Raw genomic sequence first — 20,163 nt, 5'->3', positions numbered from 1 at the left:
ATCAGGCAGGCAGCCAACCATTTTGAAGAAAAATAAATGGTTTATGAGAGGGAGGGGAAGGGAAGGAGATGGAGACAGAGATATATATCCCCAAATCACCTGCTATCTATAGCTGATGAAAACTTCAACCGAGAATACCCAAAACTTAATTATTGCACAGCCTGTTTTAGGGAAATGGGCAGTAACTCCCATGAGGACTGTTCAGAGTGCTTGCTCATCGGAAAGAGGGAGAAGTGGTTTTCTGAATCACCCTTATTTAGATAAAAGATAATCACTGAATGTAAATACAAATAAAATGTATTAGACTCAGATTAGCAATAGACTCCTTTTATCCAGACAGCATTGGGGGAGGGGTGAATCCATTTTCATTATATATTTGCTTTCCCTGAATTTTACTATTTTCAATAAATAGCACTATCCTAGACCATCTCTCGCCTCCCAGTCTATATTTTATCACAGAAGCATCAGTCTATCTTGTCAATTATGATAAAAAGGACTAATTACTTGTGTCACAGGACACGAGTTACCATTGTTTTCCAATTTCTTTAGGTGGATTTCTGATCTTCAGAGGTATTTCAAGATAGATTCTAGCTAATTCTAGCTGGTAACTTAGTAACCTTACTTAAATTTTTTTGGAGGTATAAACTGTAGTTCATTGGTGACATCCAACATAGACAGATTCTTCTTGAAAGATTTCCAAATGATAAGCATACATTCTGTTTTATCACAGTTCCACCAGGAAGAAGGTTGGCAAGAGGGAAATACCTCACCCGTTATCTAGTCAAGCAAGGGTGAGCTCAGGATGATTAGAAAAACAAACTGAAACCACTTTCATAGATTTAGAGGACGTCCACTTCCAATCAGGGCTAGATCAAAGGTGAGATTTGAAAAATAGTGATTGTGTTTTTGACAGCTTTGGTAAACGTAATAAACTAAAGGAGAAGCAAATGGAAATGGAAATGTCAGCTATTTTTAACACAGATAACATCTTAATGTGAAAATGCTTAAAAGGGTGTTAATAATTAACTCTGTAAAAGAGAAAATTACTTTCTAAGTGCCACTTTTTTTATCAAGTTGATACGTATGATTTATTCCAATTACTCCTTCTAATGACAGCATTTCTGCAAAAAATTTTTTTTCGTATTTCCTTTTAGCTTAATTCCACCCACCTCTTTGGCAATCAGTAACATAATTCTTTTTAATGTTTTCCAAACAGTATCTGTATTCTACTTCCTTAAGTTGGATTTTCATTTGTTCTGTTGACAAATTATTTTCTGATATTTTTTCAACGTAATCCATATATTCTCTTCCTGTAGTTGCCTTATTTTATTCCAGTTTCTTTCTTTTTATTCCTTGTCTACTTTTTCCAAGTTCCACACTTTGATTCATGGGGTGTCCCAAACATTCTCATCCTTCACTACTTCATTCCATCTTTCACAAGGAGCAATGGGATTCTGAGTCTCAATAAAGCAAGGAACCTCTTGTGCCCAGAAGAATATAAAGCAGGGCTGTCAAATTCTCAGCCCATGGGCCGGATGCATCACATGCTGGCCACACCCATGCCTGGTTTAGTGAAGGAGAAAAAAGTCCTGAAAAAGTCACGTGATGCCACCGTGATGTCAGTTTTGACACCCCAATATAAAGGAACAGATTACAGCTCACTCGCTTTGATATACTGTCATTCCTTTTAAAAGATATTAAAAAAATGAGGCTCTTTGCCCCACAAAGCTATTGACAGTGGTTCTTAAAAGACCTAGCTATATCCTTCTTTATTTGAGATTACTACCTGCCTCAAGCATGCTGTTACAATCTTCTTTGTGAACTACCTCAGGATTTGACATAGCAGTGAATAAATGGATTGAAATGATACCATTATATGCTCTCCTGTCAGATGAGCCATGATGTAATCTTGACACTCTTTGGAGGCCTTCTTATGACAATTCATCAAGGATAGAGAATGCTTTCAAGTTATACACATTGCACTACACACTGCCTTTCATATTATACTTTCATTCAGCAATTCCCTTATATATCCTGAATCAGGTAAGAGAGCAAACTATATTGACACAGTCAAAATAATTGCACTGAATATGTATGCAAAAATATATGACAATATCACTGCAATGAGATTTCCCATTCTCATTTCATATATTCTCATTAACATAGGGACTATATATATTCTCATTAATATAGGGACTATTAATTAGTAGGGACCTATATTGATTTAAGAAAAGAAGCTTATAAATGTAGCCTCAATGGGTATAGGGTATTAATTGCATATAATGAGTTCTGAGTAGCTTTCTGTCTCTGTTGTGCATTAAAAGAGAGATTAGAACAGTGTTTTTCAATGTTAGCAACTTGAAGATGTGTGGAATTGAACTCCCAGTAGTCCTCAGCTATCATGGGAAGAGGTTCCAATATTACAGTCATCCTTAAATGAAAGGAAACAAAGCAGTTTTATTAGAAATTATCTTGTGATGGGGCAGGGCATTTTAGTATGTCCCATACACTGAAATAGAATTGGTTCATGTGACAACAAAATATCTTATTTACAGTAATTATTTAGAAGACAAAATTACCATTAAATGTATTTTCTAATGGCGCTGGAGATTTAAATAGTTTGTTTCCAGTTATCATAAAATTAGCCATTTCCCCCTTCTGGTAATGTGATTTAGGTTGACTTTTAGGTGAACTTTTAATTATAAGTGACACATACATTATCAGCAGCTAATTTTCAGTAACAATGTATTCAAGGCAATTCCCTATACTACAGTCACTATGGAATCATTAGAGAACCATGGTTGTACAATAGGAAGTTAACATTGAACAAGGTGGTGGTAAGTACCCAAAAGACATTCATTAGTACAGTGTAATAATGACGTTGGCTTGATTGCTCAAGACGCCACTAAGCAATCCCTCAGTTTTTGAATGAAACTAATTTTAATTGCCAACAGCTTTAAATGCCACATTGTTGTAATTGCTTGTTTAAGCAGATATAATGAAAGCATTGCCAAGTGAGCTATCTTTTTCTGTATATTTTTTAAAATTTAGTAGATAAATAATTTTCTTGCATTAAGATTTTTCTTATGCAGAGGACATTATCCCAAAATGATGATTATTAAACTGATTGTTAACAGGTTCCAAATATTTTTTTTAAAGTATATGACTGAGTTTGTTTGACTCTAAGGCATTTCTTTCCTAATATACCCTTTAAAGTAAAATAACTATCAAGCCCAAGCCCAGAGACAAGACAGTAAAATCCAATCAAGTAAAATCCATTTTTTTCTGCTTTTACCTAATAAACAGAATCTTGCCAAGCTAAAGCTGTAATATTCTAACCACCAGATCTTTCCTGAAAGATTTTAGGGAGTAGCTACCCTGAACTTCTTCCTCCTTTCCCCTTCAGCTTTTAACTATGCTGTACTTTAATCTGGGTCTCTCTCTAGGTAACCTCTCTCTGTCCACCACTGCTACTGCTGGAGGTATACGTTCCACGACAAAGCGTAACTTTTTGTTACATTTACAGAAGAAGTTTATGCCTTTCTAGGAACTGAAAGGAAACTGCATTGTTATTGTTCAGTGGTTCATCATCAAGAATTTCAAGCAGCTTTTGAGATCTAGATTGCAGCCTGACCATCTAGTTTAAATGTTAAGAGTAATACTTTAAGTTCCATAATCATTTGCAAGGCCAATCAAGAATGTTCTTTCCATGAAATCATCACCTGGCAAAATCTATTTATTTATTTTTATTTATTTATTTGATTTGTCAATTGCTTACAAGATAATAGGTATAAGTATATGCATAGTTATGTATACATGAAATGGGTACATATAAAAAAAAATAAAAGAAACAATAGGACAGGCACATTGGTGCGCTTATGCACACCCCCTACAGTTTTGGGGGTTTGGGGAAGAAATCACAGAGTCAGGTAGAGTATTCCAGACATTGACCACTCTGTTGCTGAAGTCATATTTCCTGCAATCAAGTTTGGTGCAGTTAACCTTGAGTTTGTATCTATTGTGTGCTTTTGTGTTGTTATGGTTGAAGCTGAAGTACTCATTGACAGGTACGACATTACAATGTATGATTTTATATACCATGCTTAGATCAGACTGAAGATGGCGTAATTCAAGGTTTTCTAAGTCTAGAATTTCAAGTCTGGTGGCATAAGGTATTCTACAACGAGTAGAGGAATGGAAAATTCTTCTTGTGAAATATTTCTGGACTTTCTCAACTGTGCTAATATCAGATACGTAATGTGGGTTCCAGACTGATGAACTGTATTTGAGTATTGGTCTAGCAAATGTTTTGTATGCTCTAGTTAGTAGTGTGATATTACCAGAGAAAAAGCTACGTAAGATTAGGTTAACAACTCTTAATGCCTTTTTGGCTATGTAGTTACAGTGGGCTCTAGCACTTAGATCATTAGAGATGAGTATTCCAAGGTCCTTTACAGAGCTTGGATCATCAACAAGATCTTGACTATTCAGCTTGTATTTTATTTTCTGATTTTTTTTTGGGGGGGGGGGGGCAATATGTAAGACAGAGCATTTATTTGTTGAGATTTGAAGTTGCCATTTGTTTGACCATTCTGATACATAGTCAAGATCTTTTTGAAGGGTAGCAGTATTGTCTGTGGTACTGAACAGCTTTACATCATCAGCGAAAAGAATGCTCTTAATATGATCACAGAGGTCATTTATGTAGAGTACGAAGAGAGTTGGTCCTAGAACACTGCCTTGGGGGACACCACTATTGACAGGTACAGAATTTGATAGGACACTCCCAATTTTGACCATTTGTTATCTGTTTGACAGGAATGCTTCTATCCAGTTATGCAGTTGTCCAGAGATACCATAAGATTTTAGTTTTAAGACTAGTTTGTCGTGTACCACTGAATCAACGGCTTTACAGAAGTCTATGTAGATTGCGTCTATTGCTTTGCCCTGATTGAGTTGTGCAGCCCATATGTTTTTGCAGTGTAAGAGTTGCAGATTACAGGATAGTTTTTTCCTGAAACCAAATTGTTTATTGGAGAGTAGGTTGTTTGTCTCTAAGTGGAGGATAATGGATTGGTTAATAATTGATTCCATGACTTTACAGGTGACACAGCATAAGGAGATTGGTCTGTAATTTTCAACTCGGCTGGGGTCTTCCTTTTTGAAGATGGGGATGACTGTGGCTTGTGACCATAGATCTGGCAAGGAGCTGAAAGATTTTTCAAAGATTATGCTTAGAGGTTCTGCTATGGCAGTGGATAGCTTTTTTAAGAAGTAGGCACATATTCCATCTGGTCCAATAGATAGAGATGGTTTTAGATTGCGTAGTGCTTTTTCAACATTGTCTTCTGTAAAATCAATATGCATTAGATCATTGTAGTTGTCTGTGGTTCGGCTAGGAAATACTGGGCATGATCCATTGCTGTTTACAAATACTGAGCCGAAGAATGTGTTAAAGATGTTGGCTTTAATGGTGTCGTTGTTGCAGTCTTTATCATTAGGTCCTATCAGGGGTGGGATGGACCTTGACTCTTTTAGTTTGTTGTTTACAAAATTGTAAAAAGCGTGGGTGGAATTGGTGCATAGAAGGTTTTCCTCTTGTTTAATGAGATAATTGGTGCATTCAGTCTTTATCTAGTGGCATAAATTTTTGTATCGGCTTTTGAAATTGGCAACGTGACAAGATTTGTTTTTCCGCCAGAGTGATCTCTTTTTGGATTGAAGTTTCCTTATTGTTATGGGTAATCTGTTTTTTTGGGGGGGGGTTGTTGTTGGTACATATAGTTCAATGACTCTTTTGACTTCAAGTAAAAATATGTTGCAATGTTCTTCAACAGTATTGCATCCTTCATAATTGGGCTTGCTCCACCGAAAATTTAAGTATATCAACCATATTGTTATACAAACTAATATAGAAATAGTTTCTTCTGTAATCCTTGACAGAAATTTCAATATTCAGGGTAATTCTAAATAGTAAAAAGGCAGGACAAATCGTCCTAATAATTGATTACTTGAATTCTTTCATTTTCTTACTGTCAGAATCTGCTACACTATAAGAGTATGCATACAGCGAACTAAGACAGGATTTTAAACCTGTTTGTTGATGCCATAGTTGCCAGATTCACATATAGCATTAAGGAAATTATAGCTACATCACACTAAGCCAAGATCAAAGAATAAATTATTATACAGTATAATTACATATGACCTAATGCATTATGTGATTATAGTAGACTTATTTGCACATAAGCTGAGACTTGCATGTGTTAGAAATTCACAAACTGAAAAACAGCAACAGATGAACAAAGTTTGGAAAAAAATAATAATTGGCTTTGCATTACTTAGATAAAGATCAAGAATTCTACATTAACTTTTATTTTTCAAAAAAGGAGAAGCGGAATATCTAAAGTGGGAGCTATGAAAGGACCCCCAATGGGTATAGGATGGTTCAATCAAGAGGCCTGAGCAATCTCTTAATGAAAGCACTTCATTAGTTATATCTTCTTGTTCATGTGAAAAATGACAGTGGTTATTAATATTCTGGTATTATTTCAGAAATGTCAGAAATAATTAAAAATGTTCAGTATAGATGAGGAGAAGGTACTTAGCAAATATCTGACATTGTACTAATTGAAAATGCATATGTATATGTGTGTGTGTGTGTGTGTGTGTATAGATAGATATAGATATATGGATCTTTGGTTATTCGGGTTTTCTCCTGCGTAAATTGGAAGTATCTTGGCAACGTTTTGATGAAATCTCATTCGTCATCTTCAGGCTTGTGTCTTCAGCTTTGTGCTTCTCGGAGCAATGAGAGCTTGCAGCTGCTGCTTCCTTTTAACTGCTAGTGGGGGTGTGACTTGATTGAGTGGGGGCTTGGCTGTGTTCTGATTGGGTGGGGGTGTGTTCTCATTGGTTGGGGGTTTGGCTGTGTTCTGATTGGTTGGGGGTTGGCTGTGTTCTGATTGGCTGGGGGTGTGCTCTGTTCAAGTGGGGGCTTGGTTGTGCTCAAGTTAGTCTTAGTTGCTGCGGGATTTGAGCTGGTGAGCTGTGATCCTGTTGTTTGGCTTCACGTTCATGGTCGTACTACATCTTCATGGTGGGTGTCCGTTCGCTTCATGTATGGGATCACAGCTCACCAGCTCAAATCCCCACCTGAACAGAACACTCCCCCAGCCAATCAGAACTCAGCCAACCCCCTAACCAATGAGAACACACCCCCACCCAATCAGAACACAGCCAAGCCCCCACCCAATCAAGTCACACCCCCACTAGCAGTTAAAAGGAAGAAGCAGCTGCAAGCTCACATTACTCCGAGAAGCACAAAGCCAAAGACACAAGCCTGAAGATGACGAATGAGATTTCGTCAAAACATTGCCAAGATACTTCCAATTTTACATGGGAGAAAAACAGAATAACCAAAGATCAACATACAAATTAGATTTATTAGATTTAACAGGCTTCCATTCTTATTACTTTTCCATTTTTACCAGTGCAGAATAAATTTTATTGTCAACTGCTTAAATTCCCATAATTGGAACAAAGTTTTTATATCGATGGTACTTGGAACATTTACTGTGCCGATTTGTATTCATTCCTTTTTCATGGAGTTCAGGGTAACATGCTGAAGTTAATGACATTTTCCTTTTGGGGAAGAATACTAGTTTCAAAGATGATGATATGGAGCAAAGAGAACATTAAACATCTCTTCTACTAATCCTATTTTCAAACTAATTCTGGTACTCAATGATGATTGATTGAAATTTAGACTTGGGGAACTTGCTTTACCCATGATATCTGATGATATTCATGACTGAGCACTGATTCCCACATCTATGACTAATGTGTCATCTTTAATGTTTCTATAATGTTTCTATTTTCTTTTTGTGTTGATCATTTCCAATGTCCAAGGTATTTTAAAAAGTGTTTCTTTTTTTTACTTTAACTTTACAGACAAAACAAAGAGCCATCTGTTTGTATTCTCCTCATCATTACTCATTTGACAAAATACACATTGTACACTTGCAGGTTCTAATTAGGAGTCTGCTTATATGTGATTACATTAGTTGCAAATCAAGATATGTTTTATTACATGAGTACTCTGTGGTAATAGAAACTGGCTTCAGAGGAGCAGTCTCATAAAAGCTGTTTGACAAAGGGACACATTGTATGGCATGCTAAATATATGAATTCATGCTTATTTTTTGTTTTTCTTTTCTTTTTTCTTTGCAAAGCCCCAAAAGCTATTCAGCTATCAATAGCAGTTTCCTAAATTGGAGAACAGTAAGTTCAACGAGTAATTAACTTTGGGATAATTATATCTGGCATGTCATGACCTTTAAGCTCTCTCTCTCCTCCCAGATTTTGTTTCCAGTTCTGTTCCGATCCTGCATCAGCCTAATAATAATAACAACAACAATAACAACAGCAACCAATTAATGTACAGCACAGCTGCAGTTATAACTGAATACCTAGGATGCAAAATTAACAAAGAAGAAAAAACCAAACAGTGCACCACAAAAATGGAAGATTAGATTGGAAATTAAGATCGGCAAGTTGAGATCAGATGCAAACAAGCTAGAACAGTTGAAAGAAGAGAACCTGAAGAACAAGAAGACCAAAGAATCAGGAAATACAACTTAGAAAAAAGGAAGATCAAGGAAACTAGAAATAATAAATCAGAAAATAACAGCTATAGGCAAGATCAACAGATTCGAGGCTCAAATTGCAAATTATAGGCAGAATCTCCAATTTCAATCCATTCTGAAACATTTCTATCAATCCATCAATGGAGAAACTGCAGTGAATCAGTCAGTCCCTGATAAGGAAGAAACAGTGCAGTTCTGGGAGTAGATATGGGATAACCCAAAGAAATACAACAAAGATGCAGCTTGGTTAAAAGAGATGAATAAGAATAAAAAAGAAGTTGAAATGAAAAAACCAATAATACCAAAAAATGGTGGAAAAAAAAGAGCAAAGAAGATCAGGAATTAGTTGACTTCATATGAAGATGAACTGCATGATTTTTGGTTAAAACATCTAACTGGTCTATACCCATTCATTGTCAAGCAGTTTAACAACATACTACAAGTAGGTGAAATTGAAGAGTGGTTAACACATGGGAAAACCTACCTGAAAATGAAAGATCCAGCTTTCAAATTGCTAACTGGTATGGTAGCTGATGCAATTCAACAGCATCTAGTTGAAAACAACATTTTTCCACAAGAGCAGAAAGGAAACCATCCCAATAGCAGAGGAACAAAAGGTCAACTTCTAATTGACAAAATAATTTTGGAAAACTGCAAGAAAAGGAAGACCAACCTAGTATGGATTGATTACAAAAACAATTTGACTCTCTGCCACATGACTAGAAAAATCAAGTGCCTAGAAATAACAGGAATCGATAGAAACATCAGAAACTTTGTACAAAGATTGATGGCACAATAGAAGACACAGAATACATCAAGAGAGTGAAGAAGATATTAGATAGATAGATAGATAGATAGATAGATAGATAGATAGATAGATAGATAGATAGATAGATAGATAGATAGATATGGATATGGATATGGATATGGATATGGATATGGATATGGATATGGATATAGATACAGATGTGAAGAGTTAAATAAGGGAAATAAGAATAATAAAGCAGGTGAAAGATGGAAGACAGAAAAGAAACATCTTTAAATACTATGGTGACATGAATAAAATTTAGAATAGAAATAGAAATAAAGGGGAACAACAATATTCATATTTTTATATAACAAGATATATGTAATAATAAGGGGGAGGTTTAGAAATTGAATGGCGGTAGTATCAGATATGTTTAAACAATATGAAATAATGAAAATGAAATCTAATAACTATGAGTAATGATATGTTTATTTGTACTAAAATGTATTATACACCAGGCATCACACTTTTCACACATTGATAAGTATAAGCAATCTAAAATAAAAAACTTGACCAAAAAAAAGAAGAAATATCATTTGCCTGCAAGCAAAAACTAGTGAGACCATAGAGAAAGTAGAAAATGAAGAAATTAAATTGCTCTGGGACTTTAGAATTTAAACAGACAGGCCCCTGTCTCATAACACCCTGGACTAAACAATTGTTGATAAGAAAGACAAAAAAGCCTGGATAGTGGACATGGCAGTGCCTGGAGAGAGCAGAATAGAAAAGAAAGAACTGGAGAAGATAACAGAATACAAAGACTTACAAATAGAAATAGAATGACTGTGGCGGAGGCAAGCAAGGATAGTACCAATAGGAGCCTTGGGTGCAATCTCAAAACAACTGGAGCACTAATTGTATCCCATCACTAGCATTGACAAATTTGCCACAGTCAATTGTAAAAAGTGACTTACTGGGAACAACTTCCATTCTATGATGATATCTGTAACACCATCAAATATCCAGATCTGCCTATCTCAGATCCTTGCTGAGGACACAATAGATAGACAAAAATGCCAAAGCCAGCCTGAATATCTGGCTGACTGTGTGATGATCAATAATAGTAATAATAACCAATAAGCAGATTTATTTATGTCTTGAATTTTACCTCACCTTTACTATTTTTACAATATTATAAAAATATTAACAAATATTAATAAAAATTAACCTAAGGCAGCAACCTTGAATACCTAATTTTACCTTCCTCCTCTTATTTTCCCCAAAACAGCAATTCTGTGAGATGGATTGGTTGAAAGGAAATCACCTACCCAAAGACACCTAGTTGGCTTTGTGCCCAAGATGGAACTAGAACTCTCAGTCTCCTGGTTTCCAGCCTGCTGCCAAACTGACTCTGCACTGCACCAAACTGGCTGTCCTATGCACCCAGACAAATATACTATTAATATATTTATGTTCAGTATCAGTTTTTATATTAAATAACTTCTTATATATGATTGCAATACATGATATCAATTCCATTTGTAATTAATAGTTAACATATCTTATTGTTTAGTGTTTGTTTTGATTGAAATAGCAATCTGTTAACTGTTCACATTCTCATTGTTGTGCATTCTAATTTTTTTCTTCTTTTCCTTCCATTATCCTACCTTTCCTCCATTGTTGGCTTACATACCTCTGTTTCAAGTCTTAGTATGTGTTATGATATAATACAGTATTTTTTGATTACGTTCTACTATACAGGATCCTAATTACTTGGTCCCATAAAAATGGAAGGTCTTTTCTGTTTTCAACTTTTTTTTTAGTACGACGGTCTTATCTTCTGCATCACTGCACAACAGGTCTGTTATTTTGCACATCTCATTTTTGCTCAACCTGAATAAGCCACCTCAAATAAAACTGAAATTACTTTTGCAGTTAGCGAAAGCGCAAATGCCAGCTGGCTTAAAAATAATTTAGTATGTGTTTATGCATAAATATAAGGCACTTGCCAAGTATTTTATAAATAATGCACTTTGGATCTGGCTTCCAGAATTAAAGGTCAGCAGCATCATTTTTTTTTACTTTACTGTGCATAATTATGCTAGCGTATAAAGCTCTGCAGGTGGATGAATAAAAAAGACCAAATGATGGAGCTCATTTCATTGTTTCATATTCCTTTTCATAGTTCTTAAGAGTGTACCTGTGAGTGTTCTCTCATTGCAGTCCTGTGTACAAAACACGGGTGACTGATCAGAATCCTACAGCGGCATAGTAGTGGCAGGAAAGCAGCATCTTTTAATCTTAGACATAATCCAAGAGATATTTGAGACATTAATGAAATCATTTTCTCAATTCTAATTCTTGCTATATTTACTATGGACTTTTTAAAAACCCTGTAACAAAATATACAATATACTCTCAAATCATTTATTAAATATAGGAGATTGAACAAGCAACTTTTTCCTAAAAACATGTATTCGGAAAGATACTAAAGGTCACCTGAGCATAGAAGAAATATTTCATTTTATAATAATTGACAAGTTCCTCGTTTTAATAGCTGCTACACTGAAGACGGCTAATCAAATGGCTGCTACTTAAATTATTTTTTCCCTTTGATAAAGTAGTATTTAAAATCACAAAAGTGTAATAGTTCATCCTAAAATTAAATAATCAGCAGCTGACAGCTAAGTTGAAAATAGTAAGGCTTAAATCATCAATTAAATCAAGGATGCTGTAAAGAGGTTAATAATGATATGGTAGCTAAGGAGAAATGGATCCATGTGGACATATTCATATTAAAATTCCAAACAAAGATGTACCCTATATTGGATCAAATTAGTACCTGGGAATGTAGAGAAGTAGAATCAATTATACTGAGATACTGGAGAAATATTTTGTTATTTTTTAAAATAATGCAGATGTATTATTTCAGATATTTTTCTGAATTTTTTTAGGAGCCAATAAAATAATATCTTTTTTTTTCTTAAGATTTACATGTGAGATTTAGCTTGGATTTTTGTAGATGCTGCTTTAAAAATAAATAAAGATGAATTTTCCACTCTAATACCATATTATAAGTTCAAAAACTTGCTTTAGAAATCACCTCCCATATTTCCCTGGGAGTTAGCAATATTGCACTTAATAATCTAAATTCTGAACTTTCTCCCATAAATAGGAACGTCCCTTCCAACCCAGCAAAGTAGAATGTAGAGGAATAAATGAATTGATGAGTATTAACATCCAAGAATGATTTCCAGCTGGGTAGAATTAAAAATAGGCCAGGGCATTGACTTCTCTGCTAATGATAGAATACTATGAAGAACAATCCAATTAGAGTGATGACGTAGAATAACATTAAGTAGAATCTAAACTTGTATGGAAATATATTTAATAAAATTCATGCATATACACAGTAGATTGTAAAACTCTGTAAACTTGAACTTAGTTTGTTGACTCACTGCTTCCAACTATGTCTGCAGGATCTCTTTATTAAGGAACCAGTTTCCTCCTCTGATTTAGTCCTGCTATATGCTCAGGAGACTATCAATTACTTAGATTTTAGTCATAAATTAAGTTGTACCTGTTTATCTCTTAATTCCTCAGCTCTCAACACCTTTTTTTCATAGATTGTTTATCAATCTTTTTACATTGCCCTGCCACATTTATCTGCCTTTTTTCTTGACCTTTTGTTTAAAACAATAATTATGGACTGATTGTTTTAATAACTTCAAGTTGATATTTGCTGGTTCAAAGAAAATGAATATATGTTCCAAATATAATACATGGACAATATCATCCCTAAATTTAGTTATATGTAAAAGAAATCTAATCTTTTTTTACCTGGTAGGTGTAATGAATTTTTAGAAACTACTCAACAATGGACTTCCCATACCAAACATGAAGATATACTGATACCACCTAAAACTTAAGTAAAAAATCCATAGAAATATTAGCATATTAAATGTGCAGAGCTTGAAATATACTGAACTATAAGGGCATTTTACATGTATTGGTAGATTAAATAGGATTGAATAGTCTTTCATTTGAGTGATTTGTTTCTTTGAAGTAGTCTAATATTATGAGAATAGTGGCTACCTTATGCTTTCTATATACAACATAAGTTATATTTCTGTTCTTGTAGAATGAGAATGTGTTATGATATCATTTTAATTATAAACATCATCTTCACCATTATGTCAAGAATAAAAACCAACCATTTTAGAAAAGACAATATTTTACCATGCTTCCCTCATCTGTATTTTCCTACCATTGTAGTGATTAATAATAGATATGTGGAGAACTAGAGCCATACTGAAAATCTTGGAACAAAGCAAGAGTATACAAAATTATCAGGTATGATTCTGATATGATTGAAGTCTATATGTACAGAACATATAGGAGAGCCTAATTGATAACTTCCTGTATAATATATCTATATTCTATTGCAGTGATGGGGTTTATAAGGAAAGAAAAGGTAGTCAATTTGTCTGGATTATAAAATCAAAAGAACAAAGAGAACAAAGTGACCATTGTATTAATCTAATAAATAAATTTCTGATGTTAATGGTAAATTGCAAGTAATGGATAAATCTAAAGGAGATGCTTTTTACTTTAGCAAAAATCACTTCCCTTGATATTTTGAAGCTTACCCCAGGCATATAAGCTGCTCCTAGCTAATTAGATAAGTTCATTAATTCTTCTCTTTCATTCAATTTTCTGATTTGATTTGCAAATCAAATAACACTTTATTTTAATTTGCATGATAAAGTGGACTGCCATATTGCACAAACTACATGTTCCAAATGACTCCTTTAATAATGTTTTCTTAATTACTACACTACTTATAATAGTATTTTCTTGTCTCTTGCAAGTGAGAGGAATTCATTAACAAATAAAGATTATATCAAATCTGTATAAATAAGGAAGGATCAGAACATCACATGAAAACACAAATATTAATCTGTCTATAAATTTAAATTAACAGTTTAATAATATGAACACATTTAAAATAATATTTTCTGCATTGCTATGAATCTTATTTAGCACAGTCAAAAGCTATTACTGTGGGAAGATACCAAATATTCATATTGTGAGTCAAATCTTGATTTCTTGCACCCGAGAACACCTTTAAGAGTGCTGCTTTTAACACAGCTTTTATCAGGGGTGGGATTCAACCAGTGTTACTACCGGTTCAGTGATTATGTTTTGCCACACAAAGCAGCTGAAAAAGCAGGAAATAAAGGTCAGGTAACAGCCGGGGTGGGTGGGTGGGCCAAACAGCAGCAGACACAGAACTGGTTTGGTGTCTGCTGCTCTTCAGAGCTGCCAGTTCTATAAAACCGAGCAGAACTGGTACCTATCCCTGGCTTTTACCCACTGTCATGACTATAACTTTGTTGAATTTCCATAGACCTTTCATAGAAAATTTTATCTGCAGGTGGTGTTAGGTATTAGTAATAGTCTATTATAAGATAGTCTATTATTAATTAGTCTAATAGCAGGTTTATTCCTGAAACAGCTCAGCATAGCTAATATGTAGATGAGGCAAAGGATAATTTAAGTAGAATGCATTGTGCAGGTTATTCTGTAGATGCATGAAACAATGCCTTTTTATATCACTGGACAACCAGATACGTGTGTACAATATGCAGATTCTTTAGAGGTTCTATGATGAAATTATATTTAAATTTGGTGTCTAGGGAAAAGTTTCCTAACAAGTTTAATATATTTTCTTCACATATGAAACAAAAACTAAGAAGCATCTATGTTAATAAGAAGTCCTTTCTATGAGCATCTTTGGCATTGAGAAAGAATCTAAAAAATAGAGCCATATTTTTATATCTATATACCGGGGGTGGGCAATTAATTTTCCCTAGAGGCCACATTAGAAACTGTGATTGTTTTGGAGGGTCGAACCAATACAGCTGTGAAGGTGTGTAGGCACACATGCACGCACATAAGTAAATTTTAAAAAGTTACCTTCAAAATAAAAACAACGCAATTGTATTGTGTGCATGGTGTACATTAATTTACATGTGATTTGTAATTTTCAATTTACCTCATGCAGGCCAGATAGGGACAGCCAAAGGGCGAGATATGGCCTGGGGAGTATAAAATGCCCAAGTGTGCTATATATTATTCATATGTATAATGTCTGTGTGTGGGTGTGGATGGGTGTGATGTGTAGGCACAAACAAAAAGAACTTGCAAAAATATGTATGAATTTTGATCAAAAAGCACAAAAATTTAAAAGACATTTCATATCAAATTATATATGCAAAAACTTTTTAAATTCTTTTTTTTAATTTTTTTTTAAGTGGCTGAAGAAGTAAAAGTGGCATAAAAAAAGTAACAGTGGCAGTATGGAAAAAATACATCAAAATAAAAATATCTATTAAAGTAAATGTGGACTTACAGAGAGTAGAATTTGGATGGCACTATGAATGACCTCTAGATACTGAAAGTCAATTATGCAACCTGTCACAGAGACATAGGAAATATCATCTATGATCCCAGGAGCTGTAGGGCGCACCACTCTTCGTATGCAGCCTGGCCCATGTTCTCGCCACCAAGATCGATGCATTGAGATGTTAAAGGTCATGAGATCTGTTTCCTAGTAAACAAAACAAAAGAAAGCATTTTTAAAATAGAATTTTAATCATTTAATATGAAAAATATATTCCAAAGGAAGTAGCCACAGTCCAGTTTAAAACAATGGAGATGAAAATTGCCTGTAAAAAGAATCTGATCAATCTCCTTTTGGAAATGTCACATGTTCTTATAACCTAGACAGGTATTTAAATCTCTATTTCCAAGCATGGCAATAAAGTATTAGCTGAGGCAAAATATTTCATCCCTTTTTTTGAAAGACAGTGAGCTTCGCCAACATTTAGCAAATTTGATAATGTACATAATATCCAAGATAATTCTGAGAAGAAATGTACAATTTTCTTTTCCCATGAATTACTGAAAGCATCTAAAGAATTCCAATTATTCATTACTACCTCAATGCTTTTGTCTACAAATCAAGGAAGGTTAGCTTTTAGAAAAAATTACAAATAGATTATTTCATGGCTTCAAATTCTAATGTACAGCTCGTTTTGCCTAGCATTAATCTCAGTGCAGACATAGCACTATCATACTATAATTAAAGCAGGAAACCAAAGGGACAGGGAAAAAAATATACAGTATATGTCCAGTCACTTAGAACAGGGGTTCCCAACCTGGGGTGCTTGCACCCCCTGGGGGTGCGAGATGATATTCCAGGGGGTGCGAGAAGAGTCCAGGTAAATAATAGGATATTGGCTATATGTTGGCATTTTTATTTATTATGCAATGGATTAACTTTGTTTTCATTTTAGAGTTAAGTATTGTTATTTAGTGGCCGTGCGAATTTCTTTAGGGGTGCGGGGCGAAAAAAAGGTTGGGAACCACTGGCTTAGAAGAACCTGAGACATTACATACTGGCATAATGCTGCAATCTAGGCCTTACAAGGCCTGTAAATTGGATTCAGTTCCTTTTGATTTTAGATACTCCATAAGCAAGAGGAAAAAGCTCTCTTTTTTCAATTCTTGGTATGCAGCCTTTAATTCTTTCTTCATAAACTTCCTCAGGACACTACTCACCATCCTCAATTTTGTATTTTTCTTTGCCTTTTAATGTGGATATTAAGCTTTGGCTTTGCAATGTTCATTATTTTTTACTCTCTATTTTTCTTCCCTCATTCTTATGAACTGGTTGTTTGAATAGCTTTTACATGTTACAATATTCAATGTTCCATAGGTGTTATACAAAGGATATAACATGATGATCTGCTGGAATAAAGCTCAATGAGTCTTTCAGAAATAATGTTGAGATCAAATGACCTCATTAGAATGATAGATTGAGTCATTAGATGCCCATCATTTAACACTGCATGGTAATTCCATTAACAATATCTTGTCCTCCCACCTTATAAGAGCATCATTTGTTTAGATAAGACTAGTATCAAACTATACTTAACTGTCATTATTGATGTGCCAGTAATTTACAGATACAGTAATCTATCTAACAATGTGGAAAATATTGATTCAAGGAAAATATATATTGTTGATATTTAATATGCAAAACACTTGCAGTTCATCTATTCCAGTTTATGATGGTTATTTTTACTAACAAATTTGTTGAATCAATTTATGTCAATGAATTACAATGTTCAAGTTGTTGTTATTGTAAAAGCCCAGGAAATAGGCTCTGTTGTTCCTACTGACTGCAATATAATTTTAGTTACATAAAACTATAGTCATAATGTAGTAATCACTGGAGGAATTGATAGGATTGAAAATGTTCTGACATTTTTGTTTCTTTATTAACGCTCAGCAGAGATTAGGATTTGCCACTCTAAGCAGGAATAGATGTTTTAAAATATATATATTTATTCCATATACTCATGAGACTTCTTTAGAACTTGACAAAGAATATACATGACATCACATATAAATTGTACTTCAGCTTCTAAGTTTGACCATGTAGTCAGTTTTAGATCAAATTTAAAAATACTCTAGTCACTTGCACTTGAAAATAAATTGGAGATGCTCTTCAAGGACCAAGAAACTATTCAAACATTTCTACTATCTTTCAGGTGCTTTCATGAACCCAAAACCACATGGGTTTTATTTATTCTGAGCTTCCCTGAAACTGTGCTAACTTAACTCACCATCTCCAATTTTAAGTCTACAATGTGACTGATTGTTAGTTGTTTTGTTCTTAGGGATTCTATAATTTTGTTTTTTAATGCTTGAAAGCTATACATAATTACATTTTTTGTGAGTTGAGCATTATATAAACCAATAAATAAATAAATTTTCTGTACAATAAGGCAGAATACAAACTAGCACAGACATTTGGTCAATACAGAAGATTTATATGGGAAATGGTTTTTATTTTCACATTCTATAAATGTTTCAACATAAGGTACATTATATTGAAGCACAGTGACAGAAGAACAGGATATTGAAATAGGATTTAACCTTATAACTGCTTCATAGTGCTTTTCAGCCCTCTCTAAGTGGTTTACAGAGCCAGCATATTGCCCACAACAATTTTACTGATCCCAGAAGGGTAGAAGGCTGAGTCAACCTTGAGCTGTTCAGTATCAAACTCCTGGAGTGAGCAATGAGTTAGCCTGCAGTGCAGCATTCTAACCACTGCATCTCCACGGCTCTTGAATAGATGAAATCTATTTCACATAAAATAAAATGTCTGTACCTTTACAGAGCAAATAAATGGACTGCAAATAAATCTATCAATTGACACATCAGGAGAAATATTCTATTATTTGGCATTTATTTATCAAATGCCAAATAAAAATAGTTTGTCACAGAGGATCTACGAATGAGAACATCCAATTACCTCTTTACCAATTACATCAGATAAATGTTCATGTTTCCCAAAGGCTAATTTACACAGAAGTTTGAACTGTAAAAGGTTAGAAGATAACTATTCTTATTTATGAAGGCTTTTAAAGTAATGGAGACCTGAACTTTTTAAAAGTGATGGACATATTTAAATGTGAGTGCTTGGCAGTGAGGTTATTCAGATTTGTAGACAAAGTCTCAGGAACAGACAAAGGAAATAAAAATATGGAAATAAAATATTATTTTGATTAAATCAATTATGTGCAAACAACTTAGAACTTATTCTTAAGAGGTACATAGGTAGACTTACAAAACATTCTATTCCCAACCCACTTCCTCAGGCCTTATAAGGTAAATTGAGCACATCCATGATAACAGAATAATAGAACTGGAAGAGACTTTGGAATCCTTTAGTCTCCTGCTCAAGTATGAGTCCATATACCATTTTGAATCAATGGCTTTCCAATCTCTTCTTAGAAAATCTCTAGTGAAGGAGCATCCACAACTTTTGAAGGTAAGCCCTTCTACCAATTAATTGTTCTCTCTACAGATATTTCTCCTTAATTCTAGATTGGATCTCTCTTCGATAAACTTCCATTGATTACTTCTTTTCCTGCCCTCAGATGCTCTGAGGAATAGGTAAATCCCCCTTTATGTGTGACAGTCTCTCAAGTATTGGAAAACTACTATCATGTCAGCCCTAGTCCTTCTTTCATTAAGACTAGACATACCCAGTTCCCACAATTGTTCATCATACACTTTAGCCCTCAATTCCCCAATCACCTTTGTTGCTCTTCTGTGCACCCTTCTAGAGTCTCAACATCTTTTTGTGTTGTGGTGACCAAAACTGGATGCAGTATTCTAAGAATGGTTTTACAAGTGCAATGTACAGCGGTACTTTACATGATCTTGATATTATCTGTCCATTGATGCAGCCGAGAACTGCATTGGCTTTTTTCGCATACTGCTGCCTCATACTTAAGTGGCTGTCCACTAGGACACATAGATCCCTTTCACAGTTGCTGCTGTTGAGCCAAATACCATTTTTCTGTACTTGTGCATGTGGTTTTTCTTGTCTAAAGATCTTACTTTTCTCACCAATGAAATGCATTTTGTTAGGTAGGTCAAGATCTTTCTGAATTTTGAGCCTACCTTCTAAGAAATTGGCTATCCCCCCTGGCTTGGTATTGTCTCCAAATTTGATGAGTTCTCCTTCTTTTCCTCCTCTAAGTCACTTATGAAGATGATGAAGAGTGCTGGCCTAAGACATAACCTTGGGGTATCGCGCTGCATGCTTCCTTCATATAGTTATGATATTTAATCTTTTTACTGAGAAGCCAATAATTAACCATTAGGTTAATTTAACAGTGA

At 34.4% G+C, this 20,163-nt stretch overlaps 1 protein-coding gene across 1 annotated transcript in view; it reads right to left on the bottom strand.

Annotated features, from left to right (window-relative positions):
• Positions 1-20,163, bottom strand: part of NKAIN3 (sodium/potassium transporting ATPase interacting 3) — a 118,053-nt gene that overhangs the window by 22,350 nt on the left and 75,540 nt on the right. The window contains exon 4 of the mRNA XM_026705896.2: positions 15,812-16,009. Coding sequence (XP_026561681.1) covers positions 15,812-16,009 — 198 coding nt within the window. The remainder of the gene's footprint in view (positions 1-15,811; positions 16,010-20,163) is intronic.

The sequence above is a fragment of the Pseudonaja textilis genome, chromosome 3 (genome assembly GCF_049901715.1).
Source record: "Pseudonaja textilis isolate UNSWEBS1 chromosome 3, rPseTex1.2, whole genome shotgun sequence".
Taxonomy (NCBI): Eukaryota; Metazoa; Chordata; class Lepidosauria; order Squamata; family Elapidae; genus Pseudonaja; species Pseudonaja textilis.
The sequence above is the reverse complement of the archived record's forward strand: the minus strand, read 5'-3'. Positions and strand labels throughout refer to the sequence as shown.